At 37.6% G+C, this 21862-nt stretch overlaps 2 protein-coding genes across 14 annotated transcripts in view; one reads left to right on the forward strand and one right to left on the reverse strand.

The window, feature by feature from the left end:
- The window catches only part of LOC147836337 (uncharacterized), a 432239-nt gene that overhangs the window by 308495 nt on the left and 101882 nt on the right, over positions 1-21862 (forward strand). The gene's annotated exons all lie outside the window — the stretch shown is intronic.
- Positions 1-21862, reverse strand: part of rptor (regulatory associated protein of MTOR, complex 1) — a 236070-nt gene that overhangs the window by 204213 nt on the left and 9995 nt on the right. For all 13 annotated transcript variants that reach the window (XM_087257152.1, XM_087257149.1, XM_087257147.1 and 10 more), the window contains exons 2-3: positions 18352-18531; positions 704-806 (exon numbers count right to left, since the gene is read on the reverse strand). In XM_087257152.1, coding sequence (XP_087113278.1) covers positions 704-806; positions 18352-18519 — 271 coding nt within the window. In that variant the 5' untranslated portion in view covers positions 18520-18531. The remainder of the gene's footprint in view (positions 1-703; positions 807-18351; positions 18532-21862) is intronic.

The raw sequence follows: 21862 nt of genomic DNA on the forward strand, positions 1-21862 counted from the left end.
CATAGGGTACACATACAGTATAGTCCTATCTAGTATTGTGAAAGGGCAAAGCTTAAAATATATGATTAAAGCACCACCCAATGGTCAAAAGCTGCTGTCGTACATAGGTACCTCCGCGGTGGCAGTAACAATAGCGGCAGAGGGAACATTTTGAATTGGTGACATCTGTATTGGTAGAGGAATGTGACAGGCTAAATGTGCCTCTTATGCAAGCAGAATTTGGCAATTAATATGTACATAGCAATCTTGATGTGTTTGGTCTTGGCGGCAAAGATCTGCTACTATGCTACAGAACCTTTGATTGTTATGGCAGAGCAAGTACAGATACCTGCTATAGCCTGTATATTCACAGAAATGCTGTCTAAGCATATAACTTCTGCTATATATATGATCTCTAAAAACATGCTGCAGCTTAACAGTGTAGAATGAGCATTTAAAATGATGAGGAGCAAGCTCATTGGCTGCCAAGGCGACAGCAACCAATGCCCTGTTCTACTCAGTTAATGACAGAGGGGCAGATTAGGTGACCTATCAGCCTGTGCATGCATAGTTTCATGGCAAAAAATTTACTTCTGTCATGACCACTCTAAGGATTTGGTATGGTAATAAATATGTATATGGAAATGTTGATGTGTACAATTTGCTTTGTGGATGGATGGATGGATGTATGCATGTATGGATGGATGGATGGATGGATGCTCACCTATCCAGCACTCCAGTCTGGCACAGGGTGAGGTCTTCACTACATCAGGAGGGTCCACACCAACATTCAGACATAAAACTAGAGCCACACTCACTGTTTTCATCTGTTAAAACAAATTAAAAAAAAGTAGTGAGAAATAAAATAAATCTAAAATGAATTTAAACTTATAAGACAATTTCTAACCTTAATAATAAAACCCTTTAGAAAAGCAGCAGTAATTAGAACCTAATTGTATATGTGTTTTTTTAACTGATGTTTCTATAGAGAGCATCAGGTGCCCTTTAAGATTAGATATTTTTTTAACGTGTAAACCTTGTCAAAACGTCTAACAGTTCATTTATTTCTCTTTTTTTTTTTAAACAATGTGTTTTTTTGTTTTTGTTTATACAAGACAGGTAACAGAAAAACACAATTCCATTTCGTTGCAATTATTTCCCACCCCAACAAAACAACAGCACTCTCTTCTCCCCTATACAAATACACAGAATTCTCTTACAAGAGACAATTTCAATGCAAAACAAATATTGTTAGGTACCCAAAAACCAAGTATACATTACTGTACTTTACACATAAAAGTTACGTTATCCAACAAAACAAAATGAAACAGACACACAAAACATTGATTTCTCATTAACCATCATTAACAGTTTTCAACATGATTATAACAATAAATTTCAATTTCAATCGATAACTGTTTTTGCCCAATTTAAATATAGGTTTTTTTTCCTTTTCAAAAGCAGTAGCAGTATAGCCTAAACATAGAATCATAGTTTTACAATCAGACAATTGCATTGTGGTGCACTCAGACACCGTGCATTAAGCAATTTTATAAATGAACATCACCAAAGGCCTACAAGAGTATTCACTTAAATAACACATTAACAAAATCAGAGAACTAACTTAGTCAACTATTGTAGAATTTCTATGACTTGCTCCAAAATTAACACAATAGCAATCAATATGTAATTTTTGTTGATAGGAGTAAGATATTATAGTAATGTGTAAAGTATTTTATTGTTGGAAACTTACAAAGAAAATAGCCTAGGCTAAAACGTGCTATTTGCTGCTCACAAAAAAAAATTTAAAAAATAAAAAAAAATTTGATTCAGCTCATTTTTTGGCATGCATCGCCTTGCAGTGACAACTGCTCACAACGTCTTAATGTCAGATGAATAAATGAATAATCTATTCATTTATATATATATATATATATATATATATATATATATATATATATATATATATATATATATATATATATATATATATATATTCGTTTTTGATAAATAAAATTATTTAGTTTTACAGCTAGCCTAAATAAAGGCATGTTAAAACTAATACAAATTAAGCATATAGCGTATGTTGTGTCGAAGCTAAAGCCCATATGTTTTCATTGATTAATAATTTTTTGTTTACATAACCATTTGATATACCTTTAAAAGTAAACACATATTTAGTTAAAATTTATTTAAGGGAATTCCAAAGTTGTAGCCTATATTTTCATACCTTTAAAGCAACATATAGCCAAAAGCAGGCCATTTTCAAAGGGCTACTTTGAAAAGTATATTTGCCTTTACATTTACTTCCAAATTGGATAATTATGTATGTGCTGTGCTGCAGCAATTAATGCACTGAGATGTATAAAGTACTAGAGACCCACACTTAAGTAAAAGTACAAGTGCTCTATAAAAAAGAGTAATGAGTAGAAGTTGAAGTGCTCTTTAAACACCATACTTAAGTGCAAGTACGAAAGTATTCAACATGTTTTGTACTTAAGTACTGCAAATAGTTTATTTCAAAATTTACTACTCAAGTACTGAAAGTAAAAGTACAAGTATTGTGTAATGTGATTTTAAAGAAATCAGTCAAAAGACATCATTATGTTTTGTTTATTTTAAATTTTTTGGGGGGGGGCACGTGATTAAGCAGAACGAAAAGAAACATGGCTTACGATACTGTTTTTCTCTTGCACTTGAACCACAGATCTGACAGATTATACCAGCTTTAATACACTCCTTTCAAAGTTGTGTGTCACAAAAACACTCCCTAATCCACTGAAAACGCTATTGAAACCCATTTTCAGATCGCAAATTACCGGTTGAAAACGCTGTAAACAGAAGTTCTAAACATTCTACAGGAAGACGCTGATCGCTATGGCCCCCTCCATGCAGTAGCCAAGAAAAAGTTCTATTATTGTAACGAGTAGAGGTGTGAATCTACACTGGTCTCATGGTCTCATGACGATGCTTTGCATACATAATTACATTTTTTCTTCAAAACACAAGAATTTTTTTGATTAAAATCTATAAATATATTTATATATTATTTGTAATACAATTTTGTTCTTTAATACAGCAGTGAGATAAATGAACTGTACCCTTAATTTGACCTGCTCAAAGAAAACACTCTTTCTGAATGCATAAACAAAACTCCAACACATGCACAGAAGACAACATGAGCATTTATATCAAATAAACTAATGTAAATATTATACCGCTTGCTTTTTAAGCACTGACAGGCAAGGTCTTACACCCCTATGATTGGTTATATAGATATGTAATCCTATAGATTCAGAGCACTTACATTTCTTAAACATCCCAGGAAGCACTCTTGAGCACGGTGTCTGAGTGCACCCCGATTCTTTAAACCTTGTGCAAATGTGTGACTGCCGTCTGTGTGTGACAGTCTTACAAGCTAACTTAGTAAGCACACTTTTGTTCTGCCCAATCAGAATTGCACAACCGAACCATACGGAACACAATAAAAAACAAACAGGAAAGCGCGAATGAGTGGGATGATGGCATCTGCTGCTTTAGAAGCATTAGTGGACTAATTAATATCAAAGAAAAACAGCACATTAATAATGTGGGAATATCTTGAAAAGTCACAGACACAAACAAAACCAGGTAATTTGTAAGAGTTGAGGCAGAAAGAGAAAATACCAGCACCTAAAAAGCACCACAGGCGCTTCTTGCTTGCAAAGGAGCGTCTTGCTAAAAAGTCAACTACAAGTGTCAAAATTCATTGTTTCTTAAGTGCACTGCGATGCAGTCACAGGTAATTCGGTATTGTTTCAGCAATAATCATAAACGGCTATTGGTTACTGATTACATTTAGCTCATTTGCGCTATATTGTAGTAGTTGTGTAGTAGCTGATTGTGTTTGCTGGTCAGTCTTTCAAGGACACTTACAGCAGAAGCCCCAGTTTCACAGTTATGGAGAAACTCAAAGTAAACTCCATTTCTCTCTCTCTCTCACTCACTGTGGACCTTTGACCTGCTGTCCTGAGGTAAAGTTTTCTCTCCTCTTTGCTGTTACAGCTATACTTCTGGATATAGACATGAGTTGCATAGGGAGTTTTTTCCTCTGCGTCTACCATTGATCAGTGACCATTTATCAGTGTCACTCATCGGTGAACAGCTCGAGAGCGTTAGAGCCAATCGCAGACCTTTTTGTTTAGCACATGACCAGTCATAGAGGTGTAAGAAATTACTCGCTAAACAGGGCTCATAAAGCAATCAGGATATTTACATTTGTTTATTTGCCATAAATGGTCATGTTGCTCTGTGCATGTACTTGAGTTTTTAAAGGTACAGCTTATGTACCTGACCATTTGTTTTAAAAGACAAAATTGTATTACAAGTAGTATTCATTCATTCATTCATTCATTTTCTTTTCAGCTTAGTCCCTTTATTAATCTGGGGTCGCCACAGCGAAATAAACCGCCAACTTATGCAGCGATTGCCCTTCCAGCTGCAACCCATCCCTGGGAAACATCTCTACACACCCATTCACACACATACACAACGGACAATTTAGCTAACCCAATTCACCTATACTGCATGTTTTTGGACTTGTTGAGGAAAACAGAGCACCCAGAGAAAACCCACGCGAACAAAGGGAAAACATGCAAACTCCACACAGAAATGCCAACTGACCCAGCTGAGGCTCAAACGTTTAACGTCTCATCCGAAAGACAGCGCTCACTGAACAGTATAGAGTCCCCGTCACTATACTGGGGCATTAGGACCCACACAGACCACAGGTTGAGCGCTCCCTGCTGGCCTCACTAACACCACTTCCGGCAGCAACCTAGCTTTCCCATGTGGTTTCCCATCCAGGTACTGACCGGGCGCAGCCCTGCTTAGCTTCAGTGGGCGACCATGTGAGAGTTGCAGAGAGCTAGCTGCCGAATACTTTTAGGATACATGCCTAGGTGTGAACAGTCACCAAGGTGTAACGCAGACTAGGGCTGTGCGATTTCTTGAAATTATATCAAAACCGCAATTTAAACCATTTGTGATTTCTAAAACACCTAACAGCCTGATTTTCCTGTAGTATGCTGTTTGAACCAATCATAACCCAGCACGCCAAAACAGAGTGTGAGAAAAAGAGACTGAGCTTAATGACAAATAACCTGAATAAACAGGGATGATGAGTTCAGCACAGGAGGACGTGCTGCCAATAAAAAAAAAACATCTGTGCTGTATGGTTAAGTTACTTTGGATACAGGAAGGTTGATGTATGGCAGAATCAGGTAATTTTTAGAAATTACCCGATTCTGCCAAACATCAACCTTCCTGTATCCAAAGTAACTTAACCCTACAGCACAGATGTTTTTTTTTTTTTTTTGTTTTTTTTGTATTGGCAGCAAGACCTTTCAGTCACATATCACGTTTAAAAGTATATGTAAAGCACAAGTGCATCGCTGAGGATAACAAAACATTGCTGCGGTTCTGCAGTTTTATTTCTGAAAACAATTTAAAAGCACTGCAAGGACTGGATGTTCTGTGTTTGTCTGGGGTATTTAGTGCACTGAAATGTTTCTATTCTATACAAAGTATAAAGCTAAATAGGTTTTGTTATGTGACTTGCAGCATTCTAAATAGGTATTTTCAACTGGGTGCTCATGAAATACGAAAGCGTGCCATGCGTCTCCATTGGAAATAATCGACTAGAGCCCTCAAAAGACCTGATATGTGAATGGCCTATTTCACGGCAGCGTCACAAAGAGCTTTATGATCTATGCATGGCAAAACACACACATATACACACACAGTAGTCTATTTACATATTTACATATGCGTGTGTGTGTGTGTGTTTTTGTGTGTGTGTTTGTGTCAAAATCATGATTTAAATCGAAATCGCAAGTTCACAACATTGTTCAAAAAAATCAAAATAGGTTTGTTTTGCCCATATCGCACAGCCCTAATGCAGACATTAAAAAACAGTTGTGGCAATCCCTGATGATCCATGATAGACGCGGTGGAGAGAAGTCACTCTGCAGTAGGGGTTGCATTGACTAATCGACTGGTCAACTTTAATGCTCTGCCATGACACTTTTCACAAATCACATATTGCAAAACTATTTAGGTGCTGTTTTTTTTTCTTATCAAGTTGTAATGATGTTATTTTACATATATTTGAATTAATTCTATGCATTAAATGACATGCAAACACTGCAAAATATTTTGCTAGTATATGAACGGAAGATAGTGTTTATTTATAATTTAAAAAATTAGCTAAATATTTGTGATTATATAAATAGAAAATAGATTTTTATTCAACTTTTAATGAAAGTTATTTTACATTTATTCTAATGAGTTGTGCCATAAAGGACATGCAAACACTGCTAAATATTTAGCTATAAACTCTACTAACTGGCTTCTTCCCAATGACTGTAAAAATTATGAACGACACAACAGCGCCTTTTCCATTGAATGCTTTGAAGGCAAAATGCCTCATGACGGGCACAAACTGTTGCAAAAGACGTATGAAATTGGAGCCTGGGCATGTGCAGAAGATTCTACCTGATGGAGCAAGAGGCAGAGCTGCAGAATCAAGCTTCCAACTAAATGCTTGTCTGTCAACACATCATGGACCGCTATTTCCCATGCGGGAAAATTGTGTGTTTAAAAGATAAAAACACAGCAAGATTTCTAAATATCAACAGGATATTTACACATCCCATCCCTGCACTTCATAAAATAATCCTTATCAATTTGTACAATAAACTTAGCAGTATTAATACATCAACTGATGTCTATATGCTATAGGCCAATCAGCTGCTGCAACATCGCTTGTATATTGTTTATCCATTTTCACAATGTGCTAACATTAGTTTTGTCTTCCTTATCATTATTTCAGACCCCAAAAAAATAATTACTGCTAGATAACGTTCACCTGTATTTTCCACGTCATGGCTAGGCAAGTATAAGCAAACTAATAATAAAGCCAGATAAAACCCTAACTTTACCAAATAAAAAGTGATCCATCATATCCTGTAGGTCAGAATGTATAGTTTACTGCTGAACTCATTTTATCATGGTAAAATAACACAGAAATCGAATAGTAACACTTCAGCCTCCTCCCGAAGCTCTGACGGTTTGCTTAGAGAAGTTGTCAATCATAACTGTTAATCTTACCTTAACCTTAACCTTAACTGTTAACCTTACAAAAATGAAGATCTAAGCCTATATCAGTGACCAAAACCATCTTTTGGTAAATTTTATTAAAAGTGTAATTATTTTTTTTTATTTGGGCTCAAGTCTCATTCATTAACACGTAGGAGGCAGGCTTTATGACTTGTACTTCAGCCAGCCCCCAGGAGGTGATGTAACAGCCGAAACAGTCACTTAAAAGGAGGGGTGAGACACACTTGCTTCTTCCCTGTAAAATTTGACATGCGAATCAAACTTCTTTCCACAAACTAAACTTTTTTTATGTTATGATGTAATTTTTGATTTTTACTATTTTAACAGTTTCACTTTCATTCAGCAACAGCTTTCGTTTTTTTTCTGGACAGCATAAACGTGTGTTCTGTAATGATGATAATGACGATGATGGGTGTATGTGTCTTCAGAAGTTTACTGTGTGTGCGTAGGTGTGTGCATGTGTGCGTGTGTGCGCGTGCACACTCGGAGAAGATGTGTGTCTGTGTTTATTTACGTGGTTAATGCGTGTGGCTGCAGCAACAACTTTTGAACTCCCGTGAAGAAAAAAATCAATTTAAATCCGTTACGTATAACTCACCTGCACCACTCGAGTGACGCGCAACTGCGAGGCCAGCCTTTGTCGTCCTGCGCACTTGATGTGCGGTTTTACTCCAATCCTGCCTACAATCTTCAGTGCTAAATTCAACCTCATGCTCCATCATAACATCACAACTCTTTACCTCAGACAACTTTTCACCTCGACGAGAAATCATGATTTAGTCTCGCAAGATCTCACAACCCGAGATCTCGTCACATCCCTAATGTCAACTACTCGCACTGTGCAGATCACATGGCTTGACCTTAACTACATGGCAGCTTTGCACACGAAGGTAGTTCACTAAATAAAAATGCCCTTGGATTAAATCATAGTGGTAAAATATGTGCCTAAGCAGGACTCTAAAAGTGTAAAGGCTTAACGCTATAGCCTTTGTCTTTCGTGCGTTATGTTGTTATGAATAACTTCACATGAATCTGTGTGCTGAATGAACTAGAATGTGCTGTGTCAAATGTATTGACTGACATTTATTTAGCCTGGGTGCTTTGAGAGTGTTGACAGTGTATTTGTTTAGCACTAAAATTTGTCATTGGTAATGTTGCATTGTTTCTGCAACATGTTATGAGCTGCAACATTTTACGAGCTGTTGCATAGCGCATATGAGATAAATGACATTACTACGTGATAACCAGTTTTGATCTACTACTAAACCAATACTAAATTGTCCACATCTGCATTGCATCGAACAATTTATTTTGACACCCCTAAAATGAAGTAAATATGTTAATAATAGGCAGCTAATAAGCCATTAGTTAAAGCATAAATTGAGACAAACTAAAGTGTTACAGCTGTTTTTACTCTGTTTCTTCATACTAAGAAACAATATTTGTGACAAACTCCAATCTAGATTTAGAGCATTTCAAAGTATCTAAAAAAAAAAAAAACTAAAGAGGTATGAATGACCTAGTCTTATCGCGCAATTGTTGTTGCATTTCTCTGTTAATGTCGTTGGAACTCAGTGCTGCAGTTCAGGATTTAACTATCAGATCATTTTCAAATTGTGTTAATAAAAAGGTGTTATACTAATCAAAAGTACTGTGTGGTGTAACACAAGGCTCAGTTCTTGGTTAACCTTTAAAATTAACCTTTAAAATATATATGCTACCAATAGGCAATATTATTTAAAAATATGAAGTTAGTCTCCACTGTTATGTCAATTATAGACAACTTTACACTGTAAAACCCGTTAAGTTGTTTGAGGAAACCGATTGCGGAAAATGGTTTAAGTTCATTCATTCATTCTTGTCTGTTTCAGGTAAGTCCCTTTATTAATCAGGGAACGCCACAACAGAATGAACCGCCAGCTTATCCAGCAAATATATATTTTATGCAGCGGATGCCCTTCCAGCTGCAACCCAACACCAGGAAACCAATTTAGTTTAATCAATTCACCTATACCACATGTATTTAGACTGTGGGGTAAATCTGAGCACCCGGAGGAAACCCACGCAAGCACAGGGAGAACATGTAAACAGAAATGCCAAATGACCAAGCAGGGGCTCGAACCAGCAACCTCCTTGCTGTGAAGCAATTGTGCCACACACTGCGCCACCGTGCTTCCCCACAATTTAAGTTTTGAAACCAAATAGTTTGAGTACTATAAGCTTATATATATATATTAAATCATATACACTTATACTATTTGAGTTGAAATAGTCAAACATTTAGAGTATTTGAAACTTACAATTTTTGGCTCAGTTGTCAATTCTGTTCAGTTAACATAAATTAAGTGGAAACAACTGAATTCAACTCAACCGATTGCGGCAAATGGTTTAAGTTGACTAAACTCAAATAAATAAAGCTAGTCAACTAAAATGGTTTGCCACAGTTAGTTTCCTCAAACTATTTGAGTAGCTATACGGTTGTTTGGACATAATTCATTTTACTACCTGAACACAAATAGATTTTAACATAAAGCAAAAACTTACATGTGTAAACAAGAAATTACATAAAAAGGAGATATTTTATTGATGAGGAGATATTGTTAAGATAATTTATTGAAATAATACATTTAATTCAGTCAAGTATATCAAGTACAAAACAAGTTTCCCAAATGTAATCAATCAATCAATTTGTCAACAGTAGCTTTTTCTGAAATTTAAGGAGGTTAAAAAGTCAGTTTCTTGGAGTAGGTCATGTGAAGGGCATAAAGCAGCTCAAACCAGAGTCCTTGCACTGAACCAGAATTTTGAAGGCATCACAACGTCATCTTCAAGAACATTTAAGAACCCTAATATGTCGACAGGCAGTGTTCCCTCTTCCTCCTTGACAACTTTGATGGCAACAGGTTCCTTTTGTGCCTGGTTGTGCCTCTAAATGCATTGAAAGAGTCTTTGTTAAGGAATGTCTCGACATAAGAACAAAAACAAAACATACAATGAAAACCACATATTTAAAAAGATTGTTTGCTCAAAAATGAAAATTCTGTCATCATTTACACAGCCTTGCCTTGTTCCAAACCAATTTGAGTTTTGTTCTTTTGTTTTTAATTTGTTGTTAATAAGTCAATGGTTACTGGTTTTGAACATTCTTCAAAATATCTTATTTTGAGTTCAACAGAAGACAGAAACTCATAAATATTGGAAACAACTTGAGGGAGAGTAAATAGTGAACACATTTTCATTTTTGGGTTTCATCTCTTTAAGGATATGTAATTTACTAAAATGTTACTCAGCTACTCTGTGAATATTTTTGCAGATAATAATATTAATATCAAGAATAAAAATAATATCATTTAAAGACACCTTTTATGACACTCAAAGTCAACATACAGGACAGCTAGAACAATGAGTTCAAATAAAAACATAATAAAAGTCGATAGAATACAATACAAACCTTGAAAATGCAGTCGGGTTTAAGTGATTAAGCTGTTCTAAACAGATTTGTTTTGAGTTTGGATTTAAATTGTGAAAGAGAATCTAAATTACAGAGATCAGGAGGAAGAGAGTTCCAAAGCTGAGGAGCAGAGTGGCTGAAAGATCTGCTCCCAATGGAGACGAGGCGGACAGAGGGAACAGTGATGTGAATGGAAGAAGAAGACCTGAGTGTTCGAGAAGGTGTGGCAACATGAGCAAGATTAGCAAGGTATGGAGGAGCGAGATTGTGGATGGCTTTAATGAAGCTGTTGTAGAATGGGTGTGATGTGACAGATTCAAATCCGGATCCGTTTTTTTTTTTTTTTTTGATAATACAGGCTGCAGCGCTTTGTATTCATTGTAATTTATAAAGAGTTTTTTTCTAGGGAGGCCAAACAGAAGGGAATTATAATAGTCTAAACGGGATGTGACTAAACTATGAACAAGAATGGCAGCTAAAAGAGGTGTGAGGGAATGGCGTAAACGATTTATATTTCGAAGGTGGAAATAAGCGGAACGGGTGACATAGTTAACATGTGGAGTGAATAAAAGGGTATTGTCGAAGATGACCGTCAGACTCTTAACCTGAAGGGAAGGGGTAATGACAGAATCTTCTGTGGGAATAGAAAAGCTATGTGAGATTGTTATGCGAGATTGTGTCAAAAGCTGCACTTAGATCAAGCTAAAGAAGAAGAATGGACAGCAAAACAGAGTCAGCTGCTAGGAGGTCATTAGAGATTTTAAGTAAGTGATTTTTGTGGGCGAAAACCAGACTGGAATTGTTTGTATAAGTTATTATAGGAAAGATGGGTGCGAAGTTGAGCAGCGACATGTTTTTTCATAAATTTTGGAGATGAATGGAAGGATAGAAATAGGACGAAAGTTACTGAGGTTATTGGGATTTAAACCAGCTTTCTTTAAAATTGGAGTAACAGCAGCAACTTTGAGAGAGGAAGGAACAATACTAGTGGTGGGAGGTAGTGAATTATGTCAGTGATGAGAGGAGACAGGGAAGGGAGTATGGCCTTTACAAGTGTAGTAGGTAGGGGGTCTAACCTGCAGGTGGATGATTTGGGTTTAAGAATAAGGCTACATATTTCAGGTACTGATGGTAGAACAAATTCTGAGAATGAATGTGAAGGGGTGAATATGACTTGGACATATGGATTTAAAACAGAAGTGGACAGAATTTTCTGATAACGTGTTCAATATTTGAAGAAAAAAATGAAGCTAAGTTGTTACAGAAATCCACAGTAAATAGGTTCGGAGGAAGTGAGATGGAGGGTTTTGTATTGTTAGTAAAGAGAGAAAAGACGGCTTTAGAATTGCATTCATTGGAACTGATTAAAGTGGATTTTGAAAGAAAGATGACATAGTTACCTTAAATGATTGACAGGTAGGAACGCTTACTGACGCGATCCTCCATTTCTTGTGGTGAATTAAGACCGCCTCCTCTGCCAAAGACACGCGGTCGAGAAAGATAAACAAACCCCGATGGAGTAGCATCATTTAGCGAACTAAAGTCATTTGGCTGCTGCCAAGTTTTAGTTAGGCATAAAAAGTAAAAATTGCGGTCAGAGAGGAGGTCCTGCACAAGATAGCCCTTACTCAAAAGCGAGCGGATGTTGAAAAGACCAAAGTTGAATTTAGTGCTGGATTTGACCGCTGTGTTAGCCGACCAGGTCAAGCGGGTGAGAACATTGTGATCAGATCGCTCAGACCTTGGCCGACCACTAATGGTTGTAGAAATCCAATTCAAGCACTGGCTGATTTTGGGAACCAATAGGCCTGATTTTGATAAACTATTAGGGGTTTTGACAGTGGGTTTATCTTGGATAAAAAAAAATCAATTAACGCCATCTAGAGGGCTGACCGATCAGCTAGGGGCATCCCTGGCAATGTTGTCACGCGCTGACTCAGAGGGAGGGCCAGAAATCTCCCGGTGTAAAGACTTCCCCTGGAGCAGTCGCAGGACGGCACGCTAAGACATGCCATCAAGCATGTAAAAGAAATTGATGGTCTTATCCTCCAACCTGAGCAGCCGCTCAGCTATCCGTATTTTGCAATCATTAAAAACAGGATGTATTAAGTGATCCAAGACACTCAAATCAAAAGAAGAAACTACCCAATTACTGGTACCTAAAAGCCAACCTTTTCCAGGCGGCTCATGCTAACCCTATAACTGGACTTCTAGGTCAAGCGGCCACACTAAATCACCTCATGGCCCAATTCTTTTGGTCAGGCATTCACAGGGACCTCATCAGATGGTGCACTGCATGCCGTGAATATCAGTTGATAAAACCACAAATCTGTCCTAAAGTGCCATTGGGCCCATTACCAATCATGGAGATCCTTCAAGAGAATTGAACTGGGAGAACCTCCCAGCAAAGAGTGTTGCAGAGGCTCTCTATCCCCCACACACAGACAGGCTGGTGGAATGGTTTAATTGCACACCTAAAGCAATGATTTGTAAATTTGTTCACGAAGATGCAAAAAAATTTGGATAAGTGGTTAGAGCTTTTGTTGTTCTCTGTGCGGGAGGTTCCCCAAGCCACCATGGGCCCTTAGAACAGCAATGGCCCAAAAATCAAGATATCAGTGTGGCGAGGGGGCGTGGCCGAGAGCCGTGGGAACGGGGTGAGGCCACCGCGTGAGTGGATACACGTGCGGTGCGCACCTGCCTCGGATCCCACGGAAGAAGCTCTGGACCATAAAAGGAGGACCGATGGCAGAGGAAGCCGAGAGAGGACCGGGCCCGGGCATGTTATTTTACTTTTGCTTTCAGTTTGACGGCAGTCTCCGCGAGGAGCTGCCGTCCGTTTGTTTTGATTTAAATGGCAGTCTCCATGAGGAGCTGCCGTCATTATTATTAATAAATCATTTTAAAACTCCCTCGGTTCTCCGCCTCCTTCTTCCCGGCGGCCAAAGGGCCGTAAACTTCATTACAGTGGTGCCGAAACCCGGGAGAAGGAGGGACGCGTTGTCCAGATGCCCTCGCCGCTGAGAGAGGGGGCGAGTGTTCGGGAGTTAACCCGAGTGGGGGAGAAACCCGTTCGTCTGCCCAGAGTGCCGGGGCGGCCTGAGGCTGGCGAGGAAAGGATCTGCCTGCTGCCGTCTCCCAGCATGGGGAGGAGCAGGGGACGCGGGGCTCACCACCGGAAGGGAAAGAGCTGAAGGGAGCCATCCCACAGAACCCGGGGGAGTCGCCGCGATCCACCATGATGCCAGAGCCTGCATCCATCCACCGAAGCGGGAGCGGAGCAGGAGACCAAAAATGCCGTCAGCCAGCCAGGAGAACCGCCGCCGGACGCCAGAAGACGGACGGGTGGATAGATTCCTCCACAGGGCTCCCAGCACGTCGTCGCATCTCTCAGCTGGTGGAGGACCGAGTGGCAGCGTGTCTGGAGAACCGAACCCCAATTTATTTATTTATTTTTTTCCTCTCTCCCCTTTCTCGGTCTACTCTGTCTTTCCTCCTTTTTTTTCCATCTCCTTTTCTCTCGGCCCGTCTCATATAGGTCTCGCAGGTGCTGTGGCGCCAATTCCCCCCCCCCAGGAGTATGCACAGCCACGGGGTGCCCCCGGCCTGTGATGGGAGATGGGGGTATGTGGCGAGGGGGCGTGGCCGAGAGCCGTGGGAACGGGGTGAGGCCACCGCGTGAGTGGATACACATGCGGTGTGCACCTGCCTCGGATCCCACGGAAGGAGCTCTGGACCATAAAAGGAGGACCGATGGCAGAGGAAGCCGAGAGAGGACCGGGCCCGGGCATGTTATTTTACTTTTGCTTTCAGTTTGACGGCAGTCTCCGCGAGGAGCTGCCGTCCGTTTGTTTTGATTTAAATGGCAGTCTCCGTGAGGAGCTGCCGTCATTATTATTAATAAATCATTTTAAAACTCCGTCGGTTCTCCGCCTCCTTCTTCCCGGCGGCCAAAGGGCCGTAAACTTCATTACAATCAGCCATTATTTACATTAAGGTTCATTATTTGATGTCAGTCACTGCATTTACTAACATGAACTAAGAATGAACAACACCTGAATATAATTTTTTTAATCATAATTTAAATCATGCGTTCAAATGTGTAAAAACTAATTTGTGCATGATAACATTAATGCAAGTAATATTAGTTTACAAGGACTAACTAAACATCTTATTTTTTTAATATTGTTAACAAACATAAATAAATAGTGTAATAATGTATTATCATTGTTTGTTCATATTACTAAATACATCTACTAAACATTTAACTGATGGAACCTTATTGTAAAGTGCTACCAAGAAATATTTTATTGTAGGAATTTATTATTTTTTTATGTAGTAGCAATCTTAAAGACACTTACTGTTGACCATTTGGTGTAGTGGTCAACACTGGTGAATCTCCGTGACAATTACTGGAAGAGATCAAAGAATACCAGGAGAGAACCATGTCAATAGATAGAAATAAGAAAGGCAATCGATCATTATCATAGTCTTGTGAAAAGAGTACATTTACGGTGAAAAAAACTCATAATACAACCACATCGTTCTCCATTAACCGCCCGTTTGGATTTTTGTTGCCGTAGCATAATTGAAAGTTTGTCTATAAAATCTTATATTAAAATGAGTGTGCTTACATTGCCCTGTAACAATCTGCTTGTTAAGTGTGACGTCACGCGAAGCGGCTTCCAGGTCCAAGCGCTCTATTCAACTGAATGGGGAGACTCATGAAATGGTAATAATAAACGTTTACAAAGCATTTAATACTTTCGAAAATCATGATCGCAATATATATGTCCATGCCTAATATCCAATGGCCAGAAAGTGATTCATTTTCTTATAAATTGTTAACATATTGGTATTTGTTATGCAGAAAGCCCAGAGATTGTTGTGTACAGTATGATTTTATATAAAATTAACTTTAATGAGTGATAGGAATAAAACGTGATCATAAATGATTTCTCCACTCTAATGAGTGGCGGCTTGGACCTGGAAACAGTATTACATACGTCACAAACACGTCACCACTTAACAAGCGGATAAGGGCCTACTCACACTATGCTATCCGAACAGTGCACAGGCCTGTTTGCTGGATCGGATCGGCCCTGGCCTGGTTATAAGAGGTGTGCCAGAGCACGGTTACCTTGAAACTGAAGACGAGACGAGACGTAACATTTACGAGATTGTTTCATATGGATTTATTAATCATTTTTAATGTTCAATGAATGAAAACTGACGTAAATCATTAAAGAGGCAAACCCCTCACTGCATGACAGCTGCACCTTCAGCAAACCTCGTAATTCCTGCAGCACTAGGACTATGGTTGTTTGTGTGGCTGATCTGTTCGGCGAAATATTTGACTGCGTCACTGCACCCCAAATGACTGAAAGAAAATAACAAAAAAAAAAAATCTCCACTGTGCTGAGCGAGAGCTCTTACTGAACAGCGCATTATCAATGATGTAAGCATGCTCAGGCCTGAATGCGATGTAAGTGCTAGCCGTCGGGGGAGACGGGAGAATGGACAAGCGTGCTTTGGCCCGGCTTAAGGCAAATGTACATAGTGTGAGTAAGCCCTAAATTTAACATTAGTTTCCGTCGTTTGAGTGACAATGAAGATAAAGACGACGTATTGTCCAGCAAAACATGGCTTAATCATTCACATTAAATAATTCCATAGCTAACGTTGAGCATTGAGGTAACATGTCTTTCCCCTCAAAAATAGTCTAAACTGAGTAACATGGCTGACTGACCAACGTGACATTATAACAAAACACTAAAAAAATTTTATAAGAACAAATATATTGAAGTAGTTCACAGTGCTTACCTGGGGATACTTTCTGTCAGCCGTTGATCCTCTCGTCTGTCTGCCTCTCCTCCTGCACAGCCACAATGGCTACATGCCATGCAGTCTTGAGGGAGAAAATGCGCGGGATTTTCCATTCAGATGTCTAATAACGTGCTATTTTTTATATTTCTATATGAATTTTTCATGAATTTAATAGTTTTTAACCACTGATATCAATAAAGAATTTTTAGTTTTAAGTGTACTTCTTTGTAATTTCATTTAAATATCATTTTGTTGAATGCTATAAACAGACTAGAATAAAGTAATTTAACTTAAAGCATTAGAGTTAACACAAAAATATAATTTATTCATAAATAACTCATTAAGCTTGAGTTCTGCTTTATATTACCAGTTTATGAGTTACCATGACTCTTTTTTATTAAGTCAAAGTAACTTTTTTTAATTATGAGTTAAACTAATTTATTTCCTTTAGTGATTTTCACTGTTAGGTTTTACAGTAATATCTCCTCTCAACCTGATAATTTGTACACAAATTATGCACAAAATTTACAGATTGTATAGCTGATATTAAAAATTGGATGACTAAAAACATTACTAAATTCAGATAAAACCGAGGTCTTGCTTATTGGATCAGAAAAAAAGCGATAATTGGGAGTGATTTTTGATAAAACCTGTGATTTGAAGGCCACATTTCATGCATTTGTAAAAAGCATTTTTTTCTTTAAAATGTTGTCAAACTTTGACATATGCAATCAATGTCTAATGCAGAAAAGCTTATTTATGCTTTCACGACCTCTCAGTTATATTGCTGTAATGCATTACTAGACTGTTGAACGGTATATATTTATACAACAGTTCTGTTTGGTTCTTGAATCTGATTGGCTTATAGCCGTGCGATATTTTGCCAGTAACATCACACAAAGGCCTCTTCACTCTTCACCTCTGTGTATTACTCCGCCCACATACAGCAAGCTACAAGCAGCCTACAATTTTATATATATATATATATATATATATATATATATATATATATATATATATATATATATATATATATATACCATTTTATTTTATAATATTTTATATATATATATATGTGTGTGTGTTTGTGTGTGTGTGTGTGTGTGTGTGTGTGTGTGTGTGTGTGTGTGTGTGTGTGTGTGTGTGTGTGTGTATAGGAAGAAATATGATCATATTACTCAGGCTCATTCAGCATTGTAAAAAACATTCTAAAAAACATTGTATAAAATTGTATATGTTATTTGCTATCTACAAAGCCCTGAATGGCTCAGCTCCACAGTATTTCAGGGAGCTCCTCCTAGTATACCACAGCCCATTTTGTCTAATACGTTCAATTAATTCTGAACAAGTGATTATTCCTAGAATTTTAAAATGCACTGTAGATGTATATGTAAATAGAAGTAAATGTAATTTAGGGCAAACCTCAAACAAACTGGTTCCTTGTGTGACAAAATGGAAAGGGGGGAAAATTAAAATAATAAAAATAATAAAAACACAAGAAATCCGTTTTAGACATCAGACATAAATTTTCTTTTTTTTTTTTTTGTCAAACCTAAATTATTGATGAAACCTATCAGCATTTAAGTGGTGATCAAATATGAACACATGAAAATAAAATAAATTACTTTTTTGTTTTGGTCAATTCTTTGTTTGGACACATATTAGGCTCAAATTATCATGGCAGAACATTTTCAGAGAGCTGTTAAACTAGCTGAAAATCATTAAAATTGCTTTTTATGGCTGAAGGCCATGAATGGCAAGAAAAGAGTTAATATAGTTTATAACCTTCTATATACCATGCTATCATTCATGTAATTTTGATGGATAGCATCATGTATTTTGAAAAAGAAAAACTCAAATGAAACGGTAATATATGAAATAAAGTTAATAATATACAACAGTTTACAAGCAACCAAAAAAAAAAAAAAAAAGCTTACCCTGTCTTTCATTCTCCAGCTCTGAGCCAAAGCTTTATATCCCTCAATCTTCTCTGTGTGGCGTTTCTTCATGAAGGCCAGTGGAAGGTTCCAGTCAGTCATGTCCACCTCCTCCTCCTCTGCCAGACCCAAGACAGGGGAGTGAAGCAGCTCAGCATCCATTTTCATTAAAAAAAAAATCTAGAATAATAAAAAAAAATTAAAATTAGACTTTAGTGCAGCATTCATTCAAAGCCCTAAAAGTCATAGCGACTAAATACAGTAGGAGAGTTGCCTCAGTATTTTATATTCACAATTACTTTCTGTCACAGAAGGAAGACAGAGACCAGAGTTGTTAGTATTTTGACAGTTTATTGAATAGATGGCTGATGATTGATATGATTAATGAGAGTCTATTGCAGCAAAGATGAGGAATTGGACCAGAATCTTTGAAGTGGACAATATATATATAAAAATATATATAATATATGTATATATGTATATATACGTACCACAGAGGTCTATCAACACAATCAATGAGGAGATCACCAAAATCTGTTCCAAAATGCCTAACGTCCATATAGCCAACCATTCCCACATAACACATCACCACCTATATGATCATATACACATCCACCAAGAGGGCATGAGACTGTTTGCAAAAACTATCAAGGCATCAACCCTTAACAGTGTTTAAAAAACACCCTGGAGCCACGAAGAGAGGATTGAGCATCTCCCCGGCAACCAAGCTGACAGCTACGCCACTGTAGTGGCACACAGAGGTAGATCTGACCCCAGTGACCTCATACAGATTAAACAAATGCTGAAAATGATTTGCAACAATTTATTAGGTTAAATTTACAGTGGATATGTAGTCTATAAATTGATCTAGTCATTGTATATTTTATAGTCATGAAATAACCTATAGAATTGTATTAATAATTTATCATTACTGCTATTTATTCACTGGTATTTTATTTTATTTTTTATTTTTATTTTTTATTTGGGTCATAAACTCGTACATTGTTCTGGTAATTGCGCTATTACTTAATGGCTTCTTTTAAAATAACAAGTTATAATATTCAAGGAATGTTCTCTTCAGCCTTTGGGGAGAAAACTACTTACCCTGATTTTGTAAATATTCTAGATAATACAGATATAATTATATTACTTGAGACATGGAGTTGTTTAGACTCTAATTCCCACACTCCCCCAAACTACAGAGAGCTTTGTGTCCCTTCAATCAAACAGCCTAATGTTAAAAATGGAAGAGATTCAGGAGGAATTATAGTATGGTTTAAAGATCACCTGTGGCGGTATATTCAGCCTGTAAAAAAAGGAACAACACATATTTGGATAAAAATTAAAAAAGGACTTTTATGTTTAGGTGAGGACATGTATCCTTGCGCCACCTACATCCCCCCGTATGAGTCCCCTTATTATAATGAAGAGATCTTCTCAATCCTGCAGTCAGATATCAGTTATTTTCAGTCTCTAGGCTCAGTTTTATTAATGGGAGATCTGAACGCCAGAACAGGGAAGGAGGCAGACTGCATTAGTTCAGACGGCGACAAATATACTATTGGCTCACACACATATGACCAAACATGTTTTGATAAAATGCGGCAAAACTATGACAACATCATAAACAAACATGGAAAACAAGTCCTGCAGCTTTGCAATAGCCTAGGTGTATATATAGTGAATGGCAGAACAAAGGGTGACTCTCTGGGTCGACCAACATATAGTTCACACGTAGGGGTCAGCACAGTAGACTTTGCCATTACAGACATTGACCACAGTATAATTAATTATTTTACAGTGATGCCACAACTGCCGTTTTCAGACCACAGCCACATAGTTCTCAGTTTGAAAAGATCACAGAATGCCTGCCTATTCTCAGAACAAAAAATAAAACTGCATCCCCTGCCACCTAAATTAATCTGGAGTAAAGACAGTCCTGCCCAGTATGAAGCAGAGCTCCACTACACTCAAGTGGAGAACATGATCAATGCATTCATACTGACTTCATTTGGTAAAGAGGAACAAACTATAAAATTTAGCAACCGAACAGCTGACCAATATTTTTTCAACAGTTGCCCAAAAAACATTGAGGAAAAATCTGAAATACAAATCTAAAAAAGGAAAAACTACAGCTGGCTGGTTTGACAAAGAATGTCAAAATACAAGAAAAAGAATTAAGACAATTGTCAAATAAAAAACACAGAGATCCGACAAACCAACACACACGAGGAAAATACCAACAAACTCTCCAAATGTATAAATCACTATTAAAAGAAAAGAAAGCTGATCACATGAAGTTAAAATTGGATCAAATTGAGAAGGCTATTGATCAAAATTTGTTTTGGGATTTATGGAAAAGATTAAATCAATCTAAAGAATCAAAACAAATTCCCATTCAAGACCCAAAAATCTGGACCAAACATTTCGAAAAGCTATATTCACAAAAAGAATTAAACCAAAAACAAAAACATCTGACCTCCCAATTACATATATTAGAAAATACTATTAAAGATCAGCTAAACCATTTAGATGTCCCAATACAATTAAATGAGTTAACAAAAATTAAAAACTCTAAAAAATAAAAAGTCCTGTGCCTCAGATGGAATCTCTAATGAGATGCTAAAACACAGCAGTCCTCAATTAAAAAACGCCATCTTGAAATTATTCAACTTCTTGTTAGAATCAGGACATTTTCCAGAAATTTGGAAGGAGAATTTAATCACGCCAATATTTAAAAATGGTGAGAAATATGACCCAAATAACTATAGGGGCATCACAGTGAGTAGTAACCTGGGGAAATTATTCTGCTCTATCATTAATGATAGACTGGCTGGGTTCATCCAGGAAAACAAGATTTTAAATAATTGTCAGATTGGATTTATGCCTAAAAAAAGAACAGAAGATCACATCTACACACTCCAAACACTCATTCAAATACATGTCCACCAGACCAAACAAGGGAAAATATTCAGCTGTTTCATTGATTTTAAAAAAGCCTTTGATTCGGTGTGGCACAATGGGCTTTTCCTAAATCTCTTACAAAGTGGAGATGGAGGAAAAACCTATGACATAATAAAGGACATTTAGAATGGGAACAAGTGTTGTGTAAAAATAAACAATAAGCGGACTGATTATTTCACTCAGAGTAAAGGAGTCCGTCAAGGCTGCAGTCTCAGCCCGACTCTATTTAACATTTATATCAATGAATTGGCATCAGCACTTGAGAAGTCCTGTAGTCCTGGCCTGAGCCTGGAGGACAGAGAGATCAGATGTCTCCTGTATGCGGATGATCTGCTGCTTCTGTCTCCTCATGAAGAGGGTCTTCACCACAGTCTCTCCATCTTGGAGGAGTTCAGCACAGACTGGGCATTGCCCATTAACATGCAGAAGTCCAAGATTATGATCTTCTGTAAAAAAAACCTCGTCTGGCTGATAAAAAAAGACACACTTTTAAAATCAGAGGAACAATACTTGACCACGTCACCTCTTATAGTTATTTGGGTCTGAC

Source organism: Danio rerio, chromosome 6, assembly GCF_052040795.2.
Source record: "Danio rerio strain M-AB ecotype USA chromosome 6, GRCz13ab, whole genome shotgun sequence".
Taxonomy (NCBI): Eukaryota; Metazoa; Chordata; class Actinopteri; order Cypriniformes; family Danionidae; genus Danio; species Danio rerio.